The sequence below is a fragment of the Camponotus vicinus genome, unplaced genomic scaffold (assembly GCF_025532165.1).
Source record: "Camponotus vicinus isolate PSW18456_S1 unplaced genomic scaffold, iyCamVici1.0 SCAF_12, whole genome shotgun sequence".
In the NCBI taxonomy this organism is placed as follows: Eukaryota; Metazoa; Arthropoda; class Insecta; order Hymenoptera; family Formicidae; genus Camponotus; species Camponotus vicinus.
In genome coordinates, this window is record NW_028141948.1 from 15,044,931 (window position 1) to 15,069,670 (window position 24,740).

General features: G+C 34.1%; 1 protein-coding gene across 8 annotated transcripts in view; it reads left to right on the forward strand.

Annotated features, from left to right (window-relative positions):
* Positions 1 to 651: 651 nt before the first annotated feature.
* Gw (trinucleotide repeat containing adaptor protein gawky) overlaps positions 652 to 24,740 on the forward strand; it is a 61,934-nt gene continuing 37,845 nt past the window's right edge. For 4 of the 8 annotated variants that reach the window (XM_083083638.1, XM_083083632.1, XM_083083637.1 and 1 more), the window contains exons 1-10: positions 13,741 to 14,201; positions 15,985 to 16,034; positions 16,379 to 16,491; positions 17,087 to 17,267; positions 17,939 to 20,308; positions 20,632 to 20,990; positions 21,176 to 21,491; positions 22,919 to 23,446; positions 23,583 to 23,947; positions 24,359 to 24,556. In XM_083083638.1, coding sequence (XP_082939764.1) covers positions 16,423 to 16,491; positions 17,087 to 17,267; positions 17,939 to 20,308; positions 20,632 to 20,990; positions 21,176 to 21,491; positions 22,919 to 23,446; positions 23,583 to 23,947; positions 24,359 to 24,556 — 4,386 coding nt within the window. In that variant the 5' untranslated portion in view covers positions 13,741 to 14,201; positions 15,985 to 16,034; positions 16,379 to 16,422. Of the gene's footprint in view, positions 774 to 855; positions 1,098 to 13,738; positions 14,202 to 14,326; positions 14,663 to 14,689; positions 14,903 to 15,984; positions 16,035 to 16,378; positions 16,492 to 17,086; positions 17,268 to 17,938; positions 20,309 to 20,631; positions 20,991 to 21,175; positions 21,492 to 22,918; positions 23,447 to 23,582; positions 23,948 to 24,358; positions 24,557 to 24,740 lie in introns of those variants that run through there. The other 4 variants (XM_083083633.1, XM_083083634.1, XM_083083636.1 and 1 more) reach the window with 4 other exon arrangements.

Consider the following 24,740-nt stretch of genomic DNA (forward strand, 5'->3'; position numbering starts at 1 on the left):
TTAATTAAAGATGATTCATATATTTTTTCATTAAATCAATTATTTATTTATTTTATAATAATTAAATAATTAATTATTTAAATTATTAATTAATTATATAATAATTATTTTTGACAGTTAAATTTGACGCTTTTTGTTTCTGTCCATTCTATTAAAACCATGCGTCACTTATTTTTGCTTGTATCTTTATTATATCAACTATTGCAATATATATTGTAGAAAAAAGTATATATCACAGTTTTTTTACATATATTAAAGTGAATACATATTAACTTACATCGTATAATAGATCTTTATCTACTAACTTTTTTTTTAAATTCAAAAATTCCGTGGTTTGGTTCTCTTTCTCTCTTTTTCTTTTCGTTTGGAATTGTATAAATATATATACGTAATGCTTATAAAATAATTAGCAAAAACAAGATCTTTATATTTAAAATTGTAATCGTGATATTTAATTATGACTTATAAATTATATAATATTTTTTTATATATTTATAATTCCTTTCTCGTTTCTATTTCTTTCCATATGCTTTTCATATTCAAACTTTGCTTCGCGTTCGTAAAGTCACTGAAAAGCTACCTTTAAAGAAGCGATCTGATTGGCCGGGAGGAAAAGGAGCGGAGTTATATCGATCCGAGTATACGCGTTACGACGATGTATCGGAACCGAATTTTTTATTGATATCTTATCGCTAATCGCCGAGTTGGAGTATCACATTGACGTTGCACTGTCGTTCGGACTATGCAACGATAAGGATAGTGTCATTAGCAAGGTAAAGAACATACAAATATAGGCGCGCGCGATATGTTGTACGTCGACGGTGATTAAATATAGTGTATGTGTATACATTGAAGGCATCTGTCACGTCGATGCGCGCCATCTTTGTAGCCGTCCGGGAAGCGGCCGCTGTTGTCACCGGATGCCCTATTTAGCCTGATTTAGCCGCCTCTGTCCTTCAATCCGAGGCGCATTTTCAATAAGAACGCTGTGATTATACGAGATATGTGGTCTTGCGTGTGTGAAGAACGTGTGATTTTTCCGTGGGAAAAGTGAGACCGTCGTTGAACACGAAAGTCGACAACGGATCGTCTCGCAGGTGAGTCCAGGCCGATATTTACGTGTCAAATTATCCGTCGTCCGTCCAGCGCACGTCCAAAACCGAACGCGTCGTGATCGTTTATATACGCGGCGTTTCAAATGTACGTATGTGTGTATATACATATGTATATATATATATATATATATATACATATGTATACATATATGTATATCGAGCGTCGGTCGCAGAGTCGTTATGTCGCGCGAAACGGATATGTATGCGACCTTAAAGGAAGTCGGGCTTATGTAAGACGACTTGGTGTGCTTTGTCGTGTCGCATTTCCTGTTACGATGCGCAACCTACCATATTGCACGGTAACGGTTTTAGATCTCTGCTTGGTTTCCCCTCTCAAAACGTTCAATTAATATTTCTTTCAGAGACGTGATGCCAGGTTCGCTTGAAAAATATGTATTTTCCCATTTTATATTGATTTAATTAATACGAGAAAGAAAGAGAGATGGAGAGCGATTTCGAAAATAATTGGAATAAAAGATAAATAATAAAAGATAAATAATATAATAAATAATAAAGATATCTCTTGAGAACCTGCACTACCTGTTGTCGCGGTAAGACTATTATTATCGAGCGCAACTTGTTTTTTGTCAGATTTTAACCGCGTAAAAATGTATATATTGGATAGAAATAGAGAGAGAGAGAGAAGAGGTAGTGATAGATATCACGAATGAGTATTTTAATAATATTTGACGTTTGTTAAATCAAGATACCGGGCGAAAACTGCACTTGTGCTCCAACACGAACGGCGTTCTCCATTGCAGATGTATAGTCATTGTGGGTGCGCAAACGAGGAGAAAGTCCCAGAGGCGTGCACTCTTGCATTCTTGGTGCATTCCATGTTGTTACGAGTCGAGATTTACGTTCTCTAACTCGTAGCGTCGAATAAATAACAACTTTTAATAGCGACGAGGAGGCTGAGGATAAGAATAATAGACACCGAGAGATACATGGGTGGAAAATATATACCCGTGACGTGTCGTATATTTTTTGACAGCACTTTATCAGGGATATTACTATTCTGTCCCTTTTACAATAGACAATCGCGTATTTCGATTTGCGCGGAATAAGGGAAGGAAAACACGACCCGATGTTTACGTTTGACCCGGCGAGCAAGAGAGCGATAAATATAAATTTTTCGCCTTACGTGTAGGCAGGCGAAAGACTATATCCTACGCCATTTGCTCCGTTTCTCTTATCACATAGCGACGAATATAAAAGTCATTCTCCGGTTACAACGAAATCTAAACTCGAACTAACAAAATTGCATCAGTTGTCTCAAGTCTCTCCGTTTTATCTTACGATTCTTCAAATCGATATAATTCGATAAGTTTAGATTCTCGCGTATTAATTCGCGACGATGAAGAAACGTCGCAGGCCTTCGTCAAGTGTCATTCTTCCATTTATTTACAGCGGGGAAAATTAAATTTGCGGAAATTCTTCTCCGATTTTCCGCTCCCGAACATTTTTTTCTTCACCATTCTTTTCGATTAACGCGGTGATATATTTCATTCGTATTCGAGTATCTAACGGATCCAGCGAGATGGTATCTAGGGTGTATGTGTGCGCGAGTTATATGTTTATGCACTACGTGGCATGACTAGGGAGCGCGCGACCCGCGCGACAAAGCTAATCGATGTTAACCGAAAGAGAATCGCGAGCATTTTTTTCTCATCCGCGAATGATGAAACGTTCGCAGGATAAACTCGGATGAGAATTTTGGGCGCGCGAGTCGAGTATCGTGGAAAAAAAAAAAGAAAAAAAAATTCGATACGAATGCCTCTTGGTGACGCGCGACAAAAGCAGCGCTGCGAAAATATACTCCGGTCTTTTTTCCCCTCGCCTTTCCACTTTCTCGCCTCTCTCTTTTTCTCTCTCTCTCTCTCTCTCTCTCTCTCTCTCTCTCTCTCTCTCTCTCTCCTCTCTCTCTCTCTCTCTCTCTTTCTTTCTTTTTGTGCGGCTCGTGCGGCGAATAGGAAAGGTTAGGTTGCTCACGTGAGGCAGGCTGGGTGACGCGATCGAGTACTACAGTAAAGGGCGAATTGCTGATTGCCCGAGCGATAAATGTCTCTAAAAATATTAAATTTATCTTATTCGACGTCCACGTATCACACATGGATACAGATGTATGTTTGCAGCTACAGATACGCATAATTCTATGATAATCTATACGAGTATTTCAGAATTTTTTCACTCACCAAAATACTCTCTGTGTATTTAAATATTAAATTAAAACACCTCCAGGGAGATAGACTAGTTTAAAAGATTTATTAAAAATTTGAAAATGTGATTTTTTTGTATATTCTGTTGATATATTCTTTGTAGAGGGAGAAAAGATTCTCTCCTGATTGATTTTAATTAAATTCGTAAAATTGAGATTGAAAGAATAGAAATGTATAGGGGAAACAATTGATAATGCTACTATTTATTTTATTTAAAATACTAATTATCTTTGTTTTAATATTTTGTTAATGATGTCATCAAGAAAATTTTGCTTGAAGAAATTATGTTTATTTGTTTTTATCTCTATCTTTTCTTTTTAAACCATAGTTGAAAAGATATAGAAACATTTGTTATTCATGACATGCACAAATTATATTTCAAATTGTTTATAGAAAAATATGAAAGATGTGTGTGTGCGATTTGTAAATCGTTAAAGCCAGGACCTGATTGCACCAACATTATTTTGAATTTAAGCGAGACTTAAATACATATCTATCTTTATCTTTCCCTCTAAATAAATAAAGACAGTCACGTATTTAAGTCTCGCTTAAAGCCAAAATAACATTGGTGTAATCAGGTCTTAGTCTCTTTTTTATTACTTTTTTCCAATGAAGCAACATTTGACGTATATGTTGTATAATATAATATTCTAATAAATGCAGATTTTGATTTAAAAAAAATATGATTATTTTATTATCTTAAAGTATTTATTCTACAAAATAAATAAATAAATATTCTATAAAATTTATTAAAATATTTATAATTATTTTAATAAATTAACTGATTTATTTTATGAATTGCATTTTAGAGAACGTATACCTCGAAAATTGCTTTATTTTTTCTTACTATATTCTTACTTATTTCAAAAATCTATGATAAAAAATTTTTTATACCGATATACACATGCATAGGATAAAAATTTCTCTATATTTTAAAATAAATTTCTTTAACATTATTATTTTTAAATTCAATTTATTTATTGAGGTTAAAGATCGTTAAATACATCACATACAGATTTTTAAATACATTCGATTTATACATCAAAATATATCTTATAATGATAATATTTTATTTTAATTATTACTAATTTTGGTTATTATTATAAATCGGATGATCCTTCTATAATTCAACGCTTTTATATTAAAGAAATTTATCTCGTTTAAATAAATAAAATTTTTAATAAGTAGAAGTATTTATAAAATATAAAAGCAACTACCATATTAAATTTTTTAATATTTATGTATGTGGATAGTCACACATGTGCTAGAAATAGATTTAAAAGAGGAAGAATAGAGCAGAGAAACGCGACTACGGTATCCCGATGCTTTCACTAAAATCACGCTTTCGCGGATTATAAAACTTGTGCACACATTCTTCTTGCTTTATGCAAAAAAAATATAGCGTATATTTATCTATTCTTATGTTACTCCATCGGTGTCCTCTTTACTGTAGGCGAGAAAATTATCAAAAGCTATCTGAGGCGAGAGCACCTGATCTAAGGGCTATAGAAATTGCTAATGAAACATCCCTTGCCATGTAGAGCAGATAAGCTTATGGCAATGAACAGATTGAGATTCAGGGTTGCTATTGAGTTCTTAACAGGCCACTGACAGGTGATTCTAAGGGCTTATGTGTTCAACCTGGGAATCACGAGGCAAAAAGAATGTCATGGGGATGATAAAGAGGACAGCATTTCTCGTGTTTTTACGCTAATACATAAAAGATATACAACGCTCTATATATTTCCAGAATTTAAAGATTTAGAAAGATGAGAATAAATATTATAAATCTATTGAGCATGTTATTAATTTCTCTTATGAATATATATGTTATATATATTATTTTATTTATTTTCTCGTTGTGTCAATGACATTTTATAATTTGCAAAACACAATGCGGATTATTTTTAATAATACACGCATATCTTCTGCGATTTTTAATTTACCGGCGGATCTATTAATATTAAAACTTGTTATTTTTATACGCGAGAGATAGCCTTAGATTGACTTTTTTATTAATTCTTTTGTGCAACAAGTTTTGTGCAACAAGTTGATAATTGTTTTTATTACAATGTGCTATTCTTATGTTCAACGGAAATCAGACGATATTATTGATGTCTACAAGTGTGAGACATAAATAACAAGTGGCGCGCAATAAGTTAACAATTAATAGAGATTTCAATTAATAATTTCGTTATTAATAAATAAAACCGAAAAGACATGGAAATAGAATTACATTATATAAGTCAAGATAAATATTACGATATGGACGTAATAACTGCAAACTAAAACTTCCCGTTACGTATATTTTATTTATTTATTTTTCTCTGTTTACTTGCCGATGTATTAATAATTCGTGTGGTTAATTAAATTGATGATTCCTTTTCCATGATCATGCATTTTCGATTGAAGTGATTAATCAAGCTTAATTTTCATGTGTGAATTTTTTAAATAAAAAAAATAAAAAATATATATAAAGAAGAGTAAAGGATTGCATTGCAGTTTCATATTTATTTTACAATTAAGAAGAATTTTGATTTTTAAAACAAATTGAAAAATTCGTCGAGAGAGAAAAAGTATCGTGAAATCCTTGCGCGACTTTGTCGCATAGTTTTTTTCCTTCAGTGTTTTTTTCGATTAACATTTCGCTGATTCGAGTACATCACGAATTTACTCCGTATATATTTTTGTCGGAATTTATCGTACATGATTTCAACGGGGTACGAGTTCTTGCGAATGTGTCGGAAACGTAATTTTCTACACGAGCAGGTTCAGCACGCGCGCGCGTTGTGTATGTACACCGTACGTATACGCATACGCATACACACACATATATGAGTTTCGTAATAAATATATGCCTGGGATAAAATAGTTGGGAAGGAGGGCCGACCTTGCCCCGTAACCGGCCGTCCGCTTGTTGCCAAGCTAACGCTGTGTATACGGTGCTGTGTGTGTGCGTGCGTTGCGTGTGTGTGTATGTATAAGATGCGCGCGCGTGATATCGAGGGATGCGATGATATGTCGTGTGTGTGTCGCGCATCTAGGGATACGTTCTTCCGTATTCTTTTTTTGTCTCGACACCTTTGATCTTTCCTTATTAATTAGACATTGACACTTGGAATATAGTATTCAGTAATTTGGAAAATATAATTGAAATCTTGAATAAAGATGACACTGTTCGACAGATATGATATGCATATATTAGGTATACGTGTATCATTTTTTGTTCAATTAATTAGGACAGAAATTTTATTTTTTCTTAAGTACACACACTGAAATTATCGATACTGCAAAATGTATCTTGTTAAATTCGAGCACCGCTGAATGTTAGATGTATGAAAGATATTCAATAATTTTGTTTAAATGTTTCAAAATATATATAATATTGATATATTACTGCGCTTTTGAAAATGTCGATGACGAATTTAAGTTGTTATCTTTTTAAATATCTATTTAAATATCTTTGATATTTTAATAATTACCTCTTAATCACTCTTAATTAATCTTAATTACTCTTAAAATTGCAGAGTTGAAGGCATTAATTGATATTGATAGCGCGATACTTTTACTTGTTTGAAAATGTTAATTTCTATTTGATGTGTACATAGCATTATTAATATTATAAAAATTATAAAATTGTTAGAAACTAATTTTTCATTAATTAACTTACAAAAAGAAGAACCTAAGAATCTAAACAATAACATCATTTGTTGCATTTTTTCTGAGCAGCATAATTTTTTGGATTTAGATATTGCTTCATTGTGATGTATCGATATCTACCTAAATGAATAATATTTAAATTACTGAATATTTGCAAGCATTGATATTGCCGCGTGATATTGTTACGTATATAAAATGGTATGTCATGATATTATCAAGCACACTTCCTAATACATTTGAATGTACATATATAGATACATACATATACATATGTGCATATCAATGTTACGTTTCGGTGTGTCATTTCAGAGAGCGCTCGAAAATAAAAATAAATCTATTACGTAACGCGTGCGTATTCTCGTAGAGACACCCGTTAAACTCATCGTTTGTTATGTGCTGTCACTGGTAAGAGACATGCATTAAGAATAATCGTTAGGCATAACGTGTTAAGAATAATCGTTTAGCGAAAATATTAACAATATATAACCAGTTATAATGAGACATAAGAGTTGACTTTTTGACGTCTCTTTTATCTTAATATATTTTTATATCGATATACAATATCAATATTCGATACATCAATATTATATATATTTTCTATTTAATATACATTATATTTTTTTTAAATAAAAATGAATTAAATAGAAAATAACAGATACATTTTTTAAATATCTCAAACACAAGATATTAATAGATAGTTTACTAACAATAAATATTATGTCAACACAGTGTCGTATATTTTCTTTTTTCTTTTAATATACAGGATATTTCAGAGCTACTACATTTTTTCAACAATTAAAAGTAGTCAATTTGTTATTATTTGTTATAAGGTTTTTACACTTTTCTTTGCATTTAACACAGTATTTATCTTAAATAAAATTTCTGTTAAATAATAAATTACAATTTGCAGTTAATTTTATTCATCGGATATTGTTGTATTAATTTTGAGCGATAACAGCTGATATTCTATCGCTGTGAATCTATGTTTGAAATAGTACTACGTATTGTTTTTGATGGAGAAAAAATATCGGGGCGTCAGTTTTACCTTTCGTTATCGGTTGAGAAACACACGGTTGAGGCTCTCGTCGACACCGAGCGTCTCTTATTGATCGTCCACAGTGCTCACGGAAGTTGGCTCGAAAACTTTGTTTCGCAAACGAAATCCATTTCAGATGCGACGACAACACGATTGTGACATTTTTCTATTCGCGATTATTTCGATTGTGCAGATTAGATTAGAGACAGAATTGTTTAAATTAGATTAAAATCGTGTATTAAAGCTTTTAATCTATTACAGCTTTTAATCTTCTAATTAATTTTAGTCCTAGCCATTATTTCCGCGATTCGAGTATTATGGTTCTCTGTCATTATTATTATTGCTGCGGATATAACAAACAGAATATGTTACGAGTAATTTGATTACTCTCAATTAACGTTGATTTGTACAAGATCATCAATATTATGATGTGTTGGATTATGTTTTGATAATAACGCGTAGCAGAATAATGTAGTTGCGCATCATTAAATTCTAGTATAATAGATAAATATAGTATAATTTGTACATATTCGATAAACGCATTTTCCCTCGTTAATTAAATTTTATTGCCTTTTTATATGAAAAAAATGAATTATGCGTTACTTTGTCATTCCATTTTAAAACGAGAATGAAAAGTGCAACGTAAAACTTTTTACAATTGTGACCTGGGTGAAAAAAATGCTGGAAACCTACCATGCCTATATAAAGGTCTCGACTCAAAATTTCTATACTCGTATTCATGTTTCATTCCACATTTAACGTGAAATGTTGTCATTTGATCCCGAACTCGAGATAATGCTGCACACGCGATCTCTACTGTGAAAAACAAATAACATTCAGTATTAAATGATGGTTATTTAATACTAAATATAGAGTACAGATATAGATTACTTTTCTTTAATTAAATATTTTTATCATTCTATCAAGAGATAATTAAATATATAGGAAGAAAGAGAGAGGGAGAAAGAGAGCGCACGTTTTATATTTTCTTTCAATGAATCAGCTCAAATAATATGATTACTGATTGATTCGTTTTAAGCTATTTATTTCCGCGCGATATCCTAATTGCGATATAAAAGCGTTGATGTATTTTTATTCCGTTAGTCGGCAATTTTATTCGACAAGTGTGCGATATCTCGTTCGCGATCAGGTGCTATTATTTGCTTGCGATGATTCGATACAGACATCATTGTTCGCTGATCCGATGAAATTATTGCATCTGTCGCGAACGCACTCACCGATGACCTTCCACACGCTAATATAATCGAATCAGTACGGTCACAATTAGCATCATTGTGCGAATTAACTACAATGTGCGAATTGTGTTTTATTGCGCGAAAATTTATCGCGGATCGTACGCACTTTCCATGCAAATCATCGATTTTATAACTCTCGACAGATAATCCCCTGAAATGTACAATATAAATTATGTCATATATATTAGCACGCTCTTCGAATTCAAGGCTCGAGATTTGACAATATTTTACGAGTGATTCAAGTTTAAACGTTTATAAAAGAATTGTATAGAAAACAATGTACAGGGACTAAAATAGAATATTTATTAAATAAAAAGATAAAAAGATATTTTGACAATATTTATAAAAAGATATATTGACAATATTTTTACGAGTGACTCAAGTATAAACGTTTTGCATTTTATAAAAGAATTGTATAAAAAAGAATGTACCGGGACCAAAATAAAATATTTATTAAATAAAAGATAAAAAGATAAAAAGATATTTTGACAATATTTATAAAAAGATATATTGACAATATTTTTACGAGTGACTCAAGTATAAACGTTTTGCATTTTATAAAAGAATTGTATAAAAAATAATGTACCGGGATCAAAATAGAATATTTATTAAATAAAGAGATAAAAAGATATTTATTAAATAAAAAGATGAAGAGGATCTGAAGAGATCCTCTAGAGGATCTAAAGAGATGCATTTTCCTAAAAATTAATGATACACGATTTCACGATGACATAGATATTTTTCTAAGAATATATTATGAAAGAAGTTTTACAACAAAGGTTAATGAGTTCTTCCAGGCCGATAATATTTCTTTGTGTCCCGATAAAAAAATACTTCGCTAACCTACTATACTGTTTACCCTACTAGAAGCATTTTTTTCCACGAGGAAGGACAGTATCAATTTTCCTCGATCGCGTCTTCCTCTTTTATCGACACGTCCTTCGTTCGCGCGGAGGGTGCGAACTTTTATTACGGCGACCTTATTCGGCAAAGTGATATTATTTTATAATCACTTTTTTTCACATACTAGCTGGAAGATTCCTCTCGCGATCGAACAAATTTCTTCGCGAACTCGAGACCTCTCGTGGAAATCGCATTTATGCAATATCGTGCAAAAATGCTCGCCTACTGATATTATATCTGTAGAAAAGTGCATCACGTATACTTTGCGTTACGTTAGCATCAATTCGAGCGGTAATATTTATATCGCGCATCTTCTCGGGTCGGTGAAATATGTTGGGGAATAATTCCCGAGAATTATAAAATATCGTTTAATATTAAATGGAATAAGGCTCTCGTATTTTCCGACCGTTTACTTTTATCGCAGGAATATGGAACGTTCGCGCGAATTCGTCTCGCCGATTAATTCGAGTCGAAAGAATAGTGACAGTTGTAAAATGCATTACTTGATTATTAACACTATCTTTAGGATGTATTCAAAATAGCGACGAGACTCGTAGTAGAAGGGCAGACGTGCGCCCGAGAGAACAGCGCGCGTACTCGTCGTCACATGTATTTACATATACATGCACGCTATGTGCACTCGCGCATACGTCGGGGGTTCTCAGTTGCAGTTTCGCGATTTTCCTGCCGACTACGACGCAATAATCGCGATACGACTTGCTTATCTCGAGAGGGATTCTTTAGCCTCGATCTTTAATCTCAACGTAATATTGCATACATTTTTTTCATCTATTAAATTCGTGAGGAGAAAAGGGGAGGGTGAAGAATCATATTTGGAGCCAAATTATTTTAAGCTCGTTCAAACTTGATTTTGATCTAGAGCACTTGCGAAAATTTTAATTTTCTTTGAAGAGAGATATTTCGTTCGGAATAAAAGTACCATTTTTTTCGTGAGAAATCTAATTATCAAATTTCTTTCGATATCAATGAAATTACTTTGTAATAAAAACTGCTTAGCAAACATTCTCCTAAGTACCATATGAAATTCAAGTTGAGATATCAGATGTCACCCTCGGAGCGACAGTCGAAGTATCTAATTACGATATAATCTCTTAGTACTATTAGATTAGAAATTTAGTTGGAAGAGGGCTTTCGAAATATGCACGAGACGATAAAAATTTGAAAGTTGAGAGATGATAAAACTGCCATTATCCAGAGGACGATAAAAAAAAAACCTGATCCGCGAGAGATCTATAGGGACGGGATTGAGAATCCCTGACTTGCGAGCACACACAATGACCACCTGCGCGCGCGTACACGCAGCACACACGCGCAGTGGCATCGAGTGGATCAATAATTTTTGATACTCGCGTACGGGACATTCAAAATACGCGCTCACGGCGCATGCAACGTAGTACGTCGCGGTGACAGAGCGACAGACGGAGGGAGAAATGCGCGGAAAAGCGCGTGGAAAACGCGGGTTTTGCCTCGCGGATGTCAAACGCGCGAGACGAGATGATGCTCTCCCGCTCGCGAGCGCGAGCGCGCTCGCGCGCGCGCGCGCGCGGCCGAGTCGCGTCGAATAGCGGCGTTTCGCGTTCCGATGCGCTAGAGACACGCTCGAGAGTCGTAAGCGGACGATCCGCCATTTTAAATCGATATATAAGCTAGCCTCGCAGTCAAGTGCAGCTAATAGAGAATCGAGAATATATATGCTGCCCGCCTTATTATTCGTACGATACGATCTCGTACGCTTGTGTAAAAATGCGTCCCCGCTCATGTATGCTTTTGATAAAATTATATATGACAACATGTGTCATTTTTGGTAAACGATTAGATTAGATAGTAGACTAACGGACTGGTTATGCATAATGATATAATGTAACGTTGAAAATATACTCCTTGCGTTTTATTATTATTTTTCACGCTTTAAGATTCGATGGAATCTCTTGTTCTAATTTTTTTTCTGGTTTTCCCGTGTTTTTCTCCCGGTTATTTTTGTAATTATGGACGCACGGATAAGATATTAAAACGCTAAGTAATTTTACAAATGATTATTATCTCTGTTATCGAAATTTGGACAGTCAAATATTTTTATTCCGAGTAACAAATTTTCCAGTATAAATACAAATGCCTGTGATTAAGAAATCTTTAGCGAACTTTATTATTAATATTGTTGTAACATTACAATAACATTGCAAATTGCTGCAATTTTCTGTGCTGTATTTGGATAATGATTATTATCAAATGCCTAACATAATCCGGAAATAGTCGAACATATTTATTATTTTCAGAGAGAAAATTTGTCTCTAATTAAATATGCTTGAAAAATATATTAGACGTCTCTGTATGGATATTACACGTGACATCTTGAAAATAATTTTTCCAAGAAAGGATTTATTATATAAAATACCGGGAAAGGAAGAAATTTAATATTCTCTCGACGACTCGCTTTTACGTTAAGGGATCACGTAGATATTTCGTTCTGCGCGATGGACGTTTCCGCTTCCAACATACGAGTTCGCTTGTTTTATCTCGCGTTTTCTAGTTTCGCTCGTGTAAGAAAGATCCGTTCGGATTAGTTGCACATTGTAGTAAACGGTAACGCGCTCCGGAAATTATTCTCGGATAGCTTCCCGTTTAAATCAACAACTCGTATACGAAAATAATACGGTTCGCGCGTGGAATAACAGGTGACAGGTGACAGTTAATGCTAAATTTGAATGAAACGCGCGACCTCGCGCGAGATTTCTTGCGGCGTTCATCTTCATAACGGATTATTCGTTGCGCGCGATATACGGTGAGAATTCTCCTATCGACAGGAGAAAGAGAGAGAAAAAAACGTAAGAGAGAAAGGATGGGGAAATGTATACGCGAGGAGGGAGAAGAGGTGGTAAGAGAGGAAGAAAGGAAGAAGGGAAGGGGGAGAGAGATTAAGATCGGTATTGCGAAAGATAAAGCACGGAGACTGTGCGGACTTAATCATTTGAAAGATAATATTCCGAGGCTGCAAAAATAGTAATTTACGTAATTTTGATTAGAGACATCTCGACATTTTCTCGATAGCGTTGTTGGAAAGTACTCGTGTTATTTTTTCATCATTGACATTTATAATTCGCCTCGTATCAGATATCGAGCGAACGATAATATTTTTGATAGTACTATCGGAGGATTTCCAGAAATATATACATATATTTATTTAGAGATAATTATCCGACGGTCGAGATTAGCAGACACGCGTCTCCCTTTGCGCGACAGAGACAATCCAGGACGCGAGAAAATCGGAGAGAAGAACCGGAACCGCGAGAAAAGATTTTGCGAAAAGTTGGATTCATCCGCTCCGCGCGGAGGCTTAGCACGCTCGGCGGGAGGCAGCGGGCGGGGGGGGGAGGGGAGGGGAGCGGCGAGGGACGTGGATGCAAACGCGCCTCGCCTCGCCTCCCCTCGCTCCTCCCCTCCCCTCCCCACCCCGCCCGCGCGTCGCCGCGTCGCCGCTGATCGCCACCGATCGCGCGCGCGGCCTTCGTGCCGTTGCGGGGGGAGAATGATCGCTCGCGGGAACGGCCGTTCGCCAGCCGAGCGAGCGGACTACGCTTCGCTATTCCGTGCGTTCTAGCGAAATAGCTTCGTGCAGACTGATCCGTTCTTCGTTTGCCCGGGAGACGAGTGTAAGTCCGACCGAATCCGCGCGCCCCGGGTACGACGATAGGTCGCCCGCGCGGCACTCCCCGTCGCCCGCGACCCTTTTCTCCCTTTTCGCCGTTCGTCGTTCGTCCTGCCTGCGCGGCTGCCGTCGCCGTCGTCGCAGCTGCTGTCGTCGTCGCCGCCGTCGCCGCTACCATTGCCGTGTAATCCTCTCGTGAAAAATAAGCGGCTACGCCGATGCTGCCGACGTTTGCTCGCGAATGTGTCTCGCGGAGTGGGGGAGGGCAGGGGGGAGTACGCAGGATCCAACATCGGCTGTCTCTTCTTAATCGTCCCGAGTGACCCGATGTGTGACGCTCGGTTCGAGGTACGTTTTTTTCGGCGGATATAGTCTCTATTTCTCTCTCTCTCTCGACGTCTTTCCCGCTGGCATTTCTCCTTCTCTCTCTCTCTCTTTCTCTCTCTCTCTCTCTCTCTCGCTCTCGATATCTTTCGCTCTGTCTGCCGCTCGCGCAGCGTACCTTGCGAGCTCCGTTCCTTCTCCGAGAAGTGCGTCGCGCGCTGCTCGCATAGTGTGACGTTTGGCTGCTCCGTATTGTTCGGCCAAAGCTCGGAGCGCCTCAGAGCGTGAGGACGGCTCGCGTACGTAAATAATGTCGTCTTATCAAACGTCCGTACGTCGTCGTCGTGTAGTGTTCCTTTCCGTCACGCCCGTTGTCATCGGATCGTATTAAACGGATATATATCTCCGTGCGAGTGCCCCGCGGGAGAACGGAATGTCGAGCGAGCGGTATTTCGAGTTGGGCGTCGGATAAGCAGAATCGTTCGGTAATTACGTCGTTTAGGTTAGGATCCTGTTGCGATATTCAGCGACAATCTTGGAGCGGTTGTCGAGAACTTGGATTTAACCTTGAACGGAGATCTTTTACGTTCTTCTTTTTCGTTTTGCTTTGCGTTTAAGGTGCTCCGATCGATAGTAACTGTGAGTCGCAGTTGAAGAAAGACGAGAGTGAAGTGAATGTATATTGTGATGTTTTTAAAATTACGGGATAAAACGTGATTAAAGAGGTTTTTTTCTCAAATTAGTATTTTAATTTAGTGGATATTGTTGTGTTTTACTCCTTTTTTTGCTTATTTTATAATAAATTATTACTATAATTGTGTATATATACATGATGATTGTTCAAACATTAACTGTCATTCTCTTTTACAACTGTCAATAAATAGGGTAAAGCACGTAACTCGCATACTTTGAATAACTAATAAATTGTTGTGTGAAAAGTTATTTATATAAAAGTTGCGTAATTCCAAGCAAATCATTACATGATATGTACATATATTTTTTTTATAAATGGAAATGTTTCGGAAATTTGAAAGTCTATTCGAGTTGAATAATTGATCAAAAATTCAATAATTAAGGTTTTTAAAAGACATTTCTTCTTATAGTTTATGTAAAATTATATCAAATTAAAGTATAAAATGTCTTGTAAACTATTTAATTTTTAATTTAATTTTTGGCTATCTTGTCAAATATATACATAAATATATATATATTAATTACAAGGAATCGATTTAAATAAAACAATTAATGATTTCGTTAAAAAAATTAGACCGATCTTTAAATCTTCAAAATATTTTTACTTGTAAAAATATGTACTATATAATGGTTATCCTAAAATTATGCAACATTTATATGTAACAATTTTTCATAAACATATAATTTATAAGTTATTCAAGATGTTCAAATTTTAAAAAAGGATGCTTCATTCTGTATACAAGTGCTCTATTTAATGAAATTTTAATGACAGACTCTTTGATAAGTTTAAAATAAATTAATTCTTAAATTTTTGAAAGAATATAAAATGTTTTAGTGAATGTAAAATTGTAATTAAATGAGAAAATTTTATATATATTCTGTTGATTAATTTTAGATAGATTTTATTTTACATTTTAAATTCTATTTGCTTCAGTTATCAAGATATTTGAATTACGATAGTTGATAAAAAACATGATAAACTCTTTTTATTGGAACAATTTTATCTCATGATTCACATTAAGCAATACATTATTAAAATTTGATACCATTTAAGAAGAAAATATTTTTCTATCGCATATTCCGCGATTATCTAGATATATTTTGTATTTTTCAGATCTCCACTGGCATGGAGCTAGGAGCGCACTGATAGCGTTAGTTTACGAGGTATTAATTTATTATTTTAATCGGTTTTACGAATAAAGATTTTTTCCTAGATTATGTTATTTAACAGCTTTCATTTTTTAGCTTTGTAATCTAAAGTAATTACAAATATTAATTAAATGATAAATTGTTATTATGTTTCACTGTATATTAATACAGATTTTAATTATATATTTGATTTTTTATGTACTATTATGGAAAGGAAAAATTTACTTGTTTGATATTGATATTTATGAATGTATTGTTAATTAGTTTTTTATTCGATGATATTGAATCTAATTATTTAAGTTGTTAAAAAATGTTATTGTTAATTATATTTATATATGTCTCGTATGTTTCGCGTGCAGATCTTGGTTTCTATGCATTGCCTGCCAAAGAAGAACTGAGCCCAATGTTTCCACACAATTCTAGTTCACATGAGATTTCTACAGAAACAAATGCCTTCGTACAAAATTCCATGGTAAGCATTTACATGTAAATTATAGGCATTTAGGATCGTCGTTTTATATTTATTATATATTTTATCACTTGTCGCGCTGAAATTCTACGTCAGTTCTAAAAACTTGCATAAATTCGAAATAAATTATCCATGTTATTGAAATTTAGCCAGATTTTTAAGATCAACATGTATTATTGTCTCGATAAATTTAATGAGTATGGCATTGATATTGTTAATGAAATAATTTTATATTCTTGTAAATATATATATATATTGGATATTTGTAAAGATTACATACCACAATTTATGATAAATTGCATTCATAATAAACTTCTAATTATTTATATTTTTACATTTATAAATATTAAAATAATTTTTTTCCTTGGAATATCTGCAGCTATTATATATAAATTATTTTTTCATTCTTGAAAAATATATATATTACGTCAATTATAAAAGTCAAATTTTTTTTATCTTATTTTATATATAATATTATTTTAATTTCACGTCATTTTATTATTATAATATTTATTCATTTACATTCCAAATTAATAGTTTATACACTAATATTTTCTAAAACAAACATTTACAACTCATTGTCCCTTTTTTATCGTAGGGGGATGTAGTAGTATTAGGGGAAAGCAGTCTGGATGGGGTGGGGGAAGGGGAAGGATCAGAGCACACTAGGTACTGTGATATCGAATCGATAGCAAACAGCAGCATGATGGCAGCACCTATTAGCCATCCCGAAGCTACCGCCGCCAATGACTTTTCAACCGTCCTGCTGAACCAAGCTGGTAAGTAAATAGATATTGGGATATTTATTACTAATATATTTAATTTCTACTAAGAACAAACCGAGTTTTAATTGATTATAAAATTTGTCATTAAAAGAATATCCCGTTGGTATTAAACTTACTTTATATATATGCATATATATGTACATATATTCTTACTTGATTTGTCTGTTTTATGTTTGCTGAATATTATATATTAATAACAAACGAATATGTTTTGTACAAAAATGTTTATTTTTTTACTAATTAATATACTATTATTTTATTTATTTTAATATTTATTGTTTGAAGATTAAAAGTTGTTGAAAGCTGAATAAAATTATAAGCTCAGCTTTGATAAATATTTATAAAAAAAATTTGTATTAAATGTGTATATGGAATGTAGGCAATTTAACCTTTTTTATACAAGTATAATAAATATTTAAATTATAAAATATGTCATATACAAATAGAAATATTATTGTTACATACATTAATTCAGGTATTTTATTATCAATAATTTCGATATCTTTTGGATTCCATAGAACATATACATAAAATATTTCCGACAAAAAGCAAGAAAAATTTAGTTACATTAAATGCAAAGTACATTTAAATGTGATTACTAAATGAATATACATACACATTAGAAATTCTTATGAAAACATACAGCACGAGCATTTTAATTACAGGTGAGTTCAACTCAACCGGCATAGGTAAGGCCTGCCAGTCAGTGGCGCCAGCAACCACAAAATACCCAACAAATCACCTTCTAATCTGCGATAATAATAATAAAATAAATAATCACAACAATGCAGAACATAATCATCACAAGTACAGAAAGCAAAACACACCGGGCTTGCTTGGTTTGCAGCTGGGCAGCTCCGCCAATAACTCTAAGTCTATTTGTAAGACATTAAGTGATAATAAGACTAGCTTTAGTAATCTATATATTAGAGTATGTATAAGGGTACGTGTAAATTTTGAAAGGGACGAAGCGTATCGCGCCGTTGGGGTACCTAGCCTAGTTAGGATACCCAAGTCTGATAGTCCCCAACGGTTGTTACGCCTCCCTAACTCTGACGACAATTACTCCTTACTAGGGTCCTGCCTTGACCTAGGCGACAACAATAAATTTAAGGCTAATTTTAGTTATGTAAGTAATAACAACTCCAAGTCTGTGATATTGCTCAGCTCAACCAGTTACAGTAATCATTACCTCCTCTTTAGTGGTGGCTTTGACAAGATAGCTGCTGTTATCCCGGTACTTTGTATTAAGAGGGACGATTCTACCACCACATCGAATAGAATGAAACTACTAGGTGATAAGTACGCCCTAGTTACCAGTTTTGCTCAGACCTCCAGACTGCTTGCAAACAATAGAATTCTGGACGATTCTAACATCCGAATCTCGCTGAGCCGCCGAATAGTACGACACCTCTTGAAATTGCATTTCAACGGCAACACTCTAGTACCGGTGTCTATTTATTACGCTCAGAAGTTTGCGATGTACGCCGCCAGTTCTTCCATTACGCTTATCGTTTTCAGAAACGAAGTAATTGACCACACTTTGCGATCTTTCCTGAAAAATCTCACACAATTATATGTACAATCTTCTATTTCTCCATTATGTAATGTCACTGTGACCGAGCTGATGCAACACATATGTGTTCCATTATTAGTAATATGTAAAAGTAATGATTACAACGTTGGTAATAATTATAATGAATATTATAATAACGAGTACAGTAACGTTGGTAGTATTGAAGAAGAAATTAATATTAATAATAATAATAATCCAGATGTTATCGGAAACATTGTTGACATCGCTGTGTGCTACAAGACTAGTGTAATGACTACTAATGTTAGGATCTTAGGGTCTCAAAATGATGGTATTAGTTGTACCGAAGCAACAATATTTACTGTTGGTGCTCTTTTATTTCAGGATAACAATAAGCCTCTAAACACTTGTTTTAAGATTAGTAGATATAATAGGGGATTGGTCGCTACCGATCGTGAATCTAACTTTACCATTAAGTCTGTATGTAGGTCTACGCTAAGCGATAAATGTAATAGTAACGTTAAGTTTGAAACATCTCATGCCGCTCGACTTGACGAATCTGACAACAGAAAGCAAGTTAAGTTGACTGTCAACATTCCTATAATGACTACCTGCAAGCCTACGATGACGCTTACATGCCAATCAGCCACCGTCGCATCCCAAACAATTGCTGTACCTGTGTCTCGGGCGGAGATTCGCACGAACGACAATGAAATGCGATTGGAATATTTCAATATACTCCAAAATGACCAAATATGTATCCAATATATGTTGCTAAGTCATACAGATGATCTTAATAAGAATGACTATTTGTGTCATTATGACGCAACTAAATTTAAACTCGTGCAAATTTATGCTATTGACAAGCTCAAGGCTACTACAACAACATCGAAAGATGACGCTCAGTTGATCTACAAATATGACGGAGATAATCTTAGACGCGACCAAAGTCGTAAGAACGATGACAATGATTATGATGATGATAATGATAATAATGATGCCATCATATGCAACGGCAACGAAGATTCCATTGTATCGTCTACGTTGCAATGGTCATACCTTATAAAGTGTGTGCGTGCGTTAGTTCCTGCTTGTCGAAGAACATACGAGAAGTACGGGAGCGAATATGGAGTTCAACAGCGTCAACTAAAATCCATCTTGGACATCCTGTTTCGTAATCCTGTTTCGCAGTTATATGACAAATACAACGAGCCTATTACAAGTTACAAACAACGTTGGGGCATACCAATGGTTCTGCGATTAGCAGGGGGTGGAGAGAGTTCCTTGAATAGCGGTGGAGCTACCAATTGGGGAACGACGCAAGCCACTACGCCGAATAACAACAATACGAATCAGAGTGGATGGGGCGGTACACCCGGAAATCCACCCGGTAGTGCTAATGCACCTAATAATTGGGGTGGAAACACCGTCAACCGATCTGTCACTGGAAATCCAAATCAAAATCAAAATCAAGGACCGCCTGGAAGTCAAAATAATTCGGGTAAGAACATCAATAGCTAAATAATTTTTACAAATTTTTGCTGTATATATTACCAAAATTATTTTATATAAAAACTTGGTTATCAATTTATGGTTATTTAACTTGTTTTATCTATTCTAATTTTATATTTAAAATTTTTTAAAACATTAATATGCTATGTGATAATATATTGATGATATTGAAATATATAACAAAATGCATAAATGTTTTGAATATTCGTAGAAAAATTATAAAAACATTTACAAAATATTAAATACTAATTATTTGAATAGACTTCTTTTTCTACAATTTATAAAAGTAATGATATTTCTTTTTTTGATTAGGTAATGTGAGTAAAGTTACGAATCCTAATCAACAATCGAATCAACAGTCTGGTCCGCCAACGTCTCAATCAAATAATCCTACTCAAGCGAATCAGAATAATAACCAATGGCCTCAGGGAAAGTCTAACAACCCAGGTGGTCTTGGACAAAATCCATCAGTGCAAAATAACAACAGTAGTGGTGTTCAACAGCAACAATCTTCAGGTTCGAATGCGAATAACAATCAATCGAATAATCCTACCCAAGGAGCTGTCAGTATCGGCACTACTTCAGCGACTAATAATCCGTCTACGAAACAACAACTCGAACAACTTAATACGATGAGAGAAGCGCTCTTTAGTCATGACGGTTGGGGCTGCGTAAGTAAAATACAAGTATATGGTACATTTTTAGAAGAATGCAATTTTAAAAAGATTCTTGTTAAAATCTTAATTTTTTTGTTATGTCGAAAAAGTAAAAGTATATGCAGCGACAAATTTTCTAATTATATAACAATTGTGTCCAATATTTAATGTGACATTCATGTATATGAATAATTATACAGCAAAACGTGAATCAAGATACAAATTGGGACGTGCCGACGTCTCCCGAACCAAGCATGACCAAAGACGGTGTACCGATCTGGAAACCACCAGTGAATAACGGTACTGATTTATGGGAGGCGAATCTGCGTAACGGCGGACAGCCGCCGCCTCAGCAACAGACGAAAACACCGTGGGGCCACACTCCGGCTACCAATATTGGCGGTACCTGGGGCGAAGATGACGAAACAGCTGATTCGTCTAACATGTGGACCGGTGCGCCGACGCAGTCACAACCGAGCGCTGCTCAGTGGACCGGTACTGCCGGCAATCAAGCTGGTATGTGGGGAATTGAGCTAGTGAAGGCTAGAGATGCCAGATCTATATAGGCAAAGTATTTTTTTTTTAAATTTTTTAATTTTAATTAAAAAATATTCTTGATTTTAATATTATATATTAGATATTTTTAATGATAATAAAGTAATTAAAGTTATATAAAACAAAAATTCTTTGGAAATAATATTTTTAATCCAGTATTAAAAAAGACATTGTTTAATATTGTTTGAGAACAATGTAACAAAAGAAATTTATATTGCACATATATGCTAAGTGTAATTTGACTAATTTTGGGCTATTTGAACTATATAGAATGATTAATTGACTACAAAATGTAGAATTCAAAACTTGAAAACATTTGTAGTCAATGAATCATTCTATATAGAATTATGTTCAGAATAGCCCAAAATTAATCAAATTACATTTAGTATATGTGTGCAATATAAACATTTATGTTTGCACAGTTAAATAAAAATTGATATATTATCATATAATAATAAATTAAAATGTATAATAATATAGACTTACTATATTATTATTCTTGTGAAATATTTAGCTTATGTTTATGTTTAATGTAAAGTCGTCTCAATATATGTCATATATTTGCCTATTAGAATGGAATATTAACTCTAGCATTCATGGAGCTTTAAAATAAAATCTAATAAAGTAGGAAATAATATAATTTAAGCGCTTTTTTCTGATTTTGCATTTTGTTTTTGTAAAATGTACTAATTTATACAAATGTACACTTTTTTATGTGAAAACGTTACATTGTTTAGATGCTTTTTCTTAAATTAAGAAACACGCTCAAATATATATAGAAAGAATAGTATACAATGTAATTGCAATATACTTTTTTGTTTACATTAATTCATTAATTCTGCATCTGTTTGTTCTAATAGTTCTATTGATTAAAATTATAAATGTCATTTTTTTATATATTTTTTATTATATAAATATTTGGATATAGAATATTAATATGACAAATTAATTATAATTTGTAGTTTAATTTGTAATTTTTACATTTAGCATATATATTTAATTATATTTAATTACTATATAATACATTTAATTTTTAATTTGTTACTTGTATATAATAGACTTGTATATATAATTTATTACATTATATATTGAATTATATCGATAAATGACTTTAATGTATCTAAATAATTTTATCTACTTTCAAGACTAGCTGCAATGCAAAATCAAATTAAAACAATTTATAAATATAATTGTTATGTATATTTATGATTATTTTCATATATAAAATTGTACGTTCTTTGTATATGAGAAAGCAACTGCAGATTTGCCAACCACATCATGTTTAATAATTTTGATGAAATATAGATTATTTATAATCAATGTGATTATCGCGTACGGTAATGATGAAAATAATTACAATTACAAAAAAATGTTAATTATTGCAATAGGATCCAATTGGAGCGATCCCAGAATAGACCACAGAGATCCAAGAGACTTGCGATCTGTAGATCCGAGAGAGATGCGTGATCCACGAGATCATCGTATGTCCTTGGATCCACGAGATCACATGCGCGTAATGGAACCGATGGCTCGTGATCCGCGAATGGCCGATATGCGCGGTGATCCACGTGGAATATCAGGACGTTTGCATGGCGCAAACGCGGATGCGATGTGGAGCCAGCCGCCTGGGCCTCCTGGGCATCATCAAATGGGTCATCAACACCCATCTGGACCGCCGGCCAAAATGCTTAATCCATCGAACATGAATCAGTGGGCCGCGCCACCGCCGAAGGATATTATGCCCGGTAAACCGACTGGATGGGAAGAACCCTCGCCGCCGACACAACGCCGCAACGTGCCCAATTATGACGATGGTACTAGTCTCTGGGGAAATCCGGGTGCTAATCAGCGCGCTATACCGGGTAGTAAAGTATCGCACTGGAAAGATATGCCTGCACCGAACTTGGCTCGTGGAGGTACATATTCGCGAAGCATTCTGAAATATATTTTTCATTTTATAGTATTCAAACAAAAATTATTAATACATATTTGTTTTTTATTTCAAAGTTTTGTGGCGATTACTCAATATTAATCTTATTTTTTATTTTACAGGCATGCAATGTCCACCGGGCATGCCGCAGAACAGAATGCCAGGACAACCTGGAATGAAACCAGACGTTGGTAATCCTATGTGGGGTCACCCCGGCGCTCCCAGCGGACGCAACGGAACCTGGACAGACGGACCGCATGATACCGCATCCTGGGATGATCCTAAGACACCTGCTACATGGAATGAGCCTCAATTGAATCCAGCTTGGAGTGCACACAAGCCAAAGCCTATGGTACCTGCTGGTGGTTGGGGTGATTCTGATATGGATCCAACTCCCAGCTGGGCGCATCCTACGAAACCCACTTTAACGAAGGAAGTTATATGGAATAGTCGCGAATTTCGATATCTGTGCGAATTAGGATTTAAGGTATGAAACCTTTAATTTTTATTTATTTATTTTTATTTAATCTTTATTTCTCCATCGTTTATTTGTAATTTATTAAATTGCTAAAATAATAGTAAATATAGAACTCGAGGTTCTAGTTTCTTACCACAACTATAATTACGAATTATAAATGAGAAGTGATAACTTTTTTTCTTATATTGTATCTCGAAGAAAATTGTTTTGTATGCTATTGATCGCATTTGATAATATAAATTTGTAAAATATGCTGATGATTCTTTTTGTAAATATATATAAATTAGGTATATTTATCGAATTTTTGAAACATAATAAAATCTTCAAATTTTTTACATATTCTATTATTAAAAATAATGTAATTATCAGATATTATAAGAATATGCAATACATACATGAATATTTTATTGTCTTATATAGAAAGAAGACGTTGAAGCAGCATTAAGAAATCGAGAGATGAACCGAGATGAAGCACTGGAACTTCTCAATCAAATACGTCCTGTCGATCAATGGAGACGTCACGACACGCATTCTGGTTATGATCCAACGCATCAAGCGACTACCGCACCTGCATATCCCCGATTCAATCATGTGGGACAGCAGATGTCATTTCCTCCAGTAAGTATAATCAGCTTAACAATAAGTTAAACAATATGCATATAAATATATTCTTTTGTTTTGTGAAAAACAAGTTTTTGATCTTGAGCAATATTCTAAGGAGTATATAGGATTTCCGAACATGTTTTTAATCCTTTATTAACAATATTGATTTTGAAAGCGTGATAAAGTAAAGATATTTGAT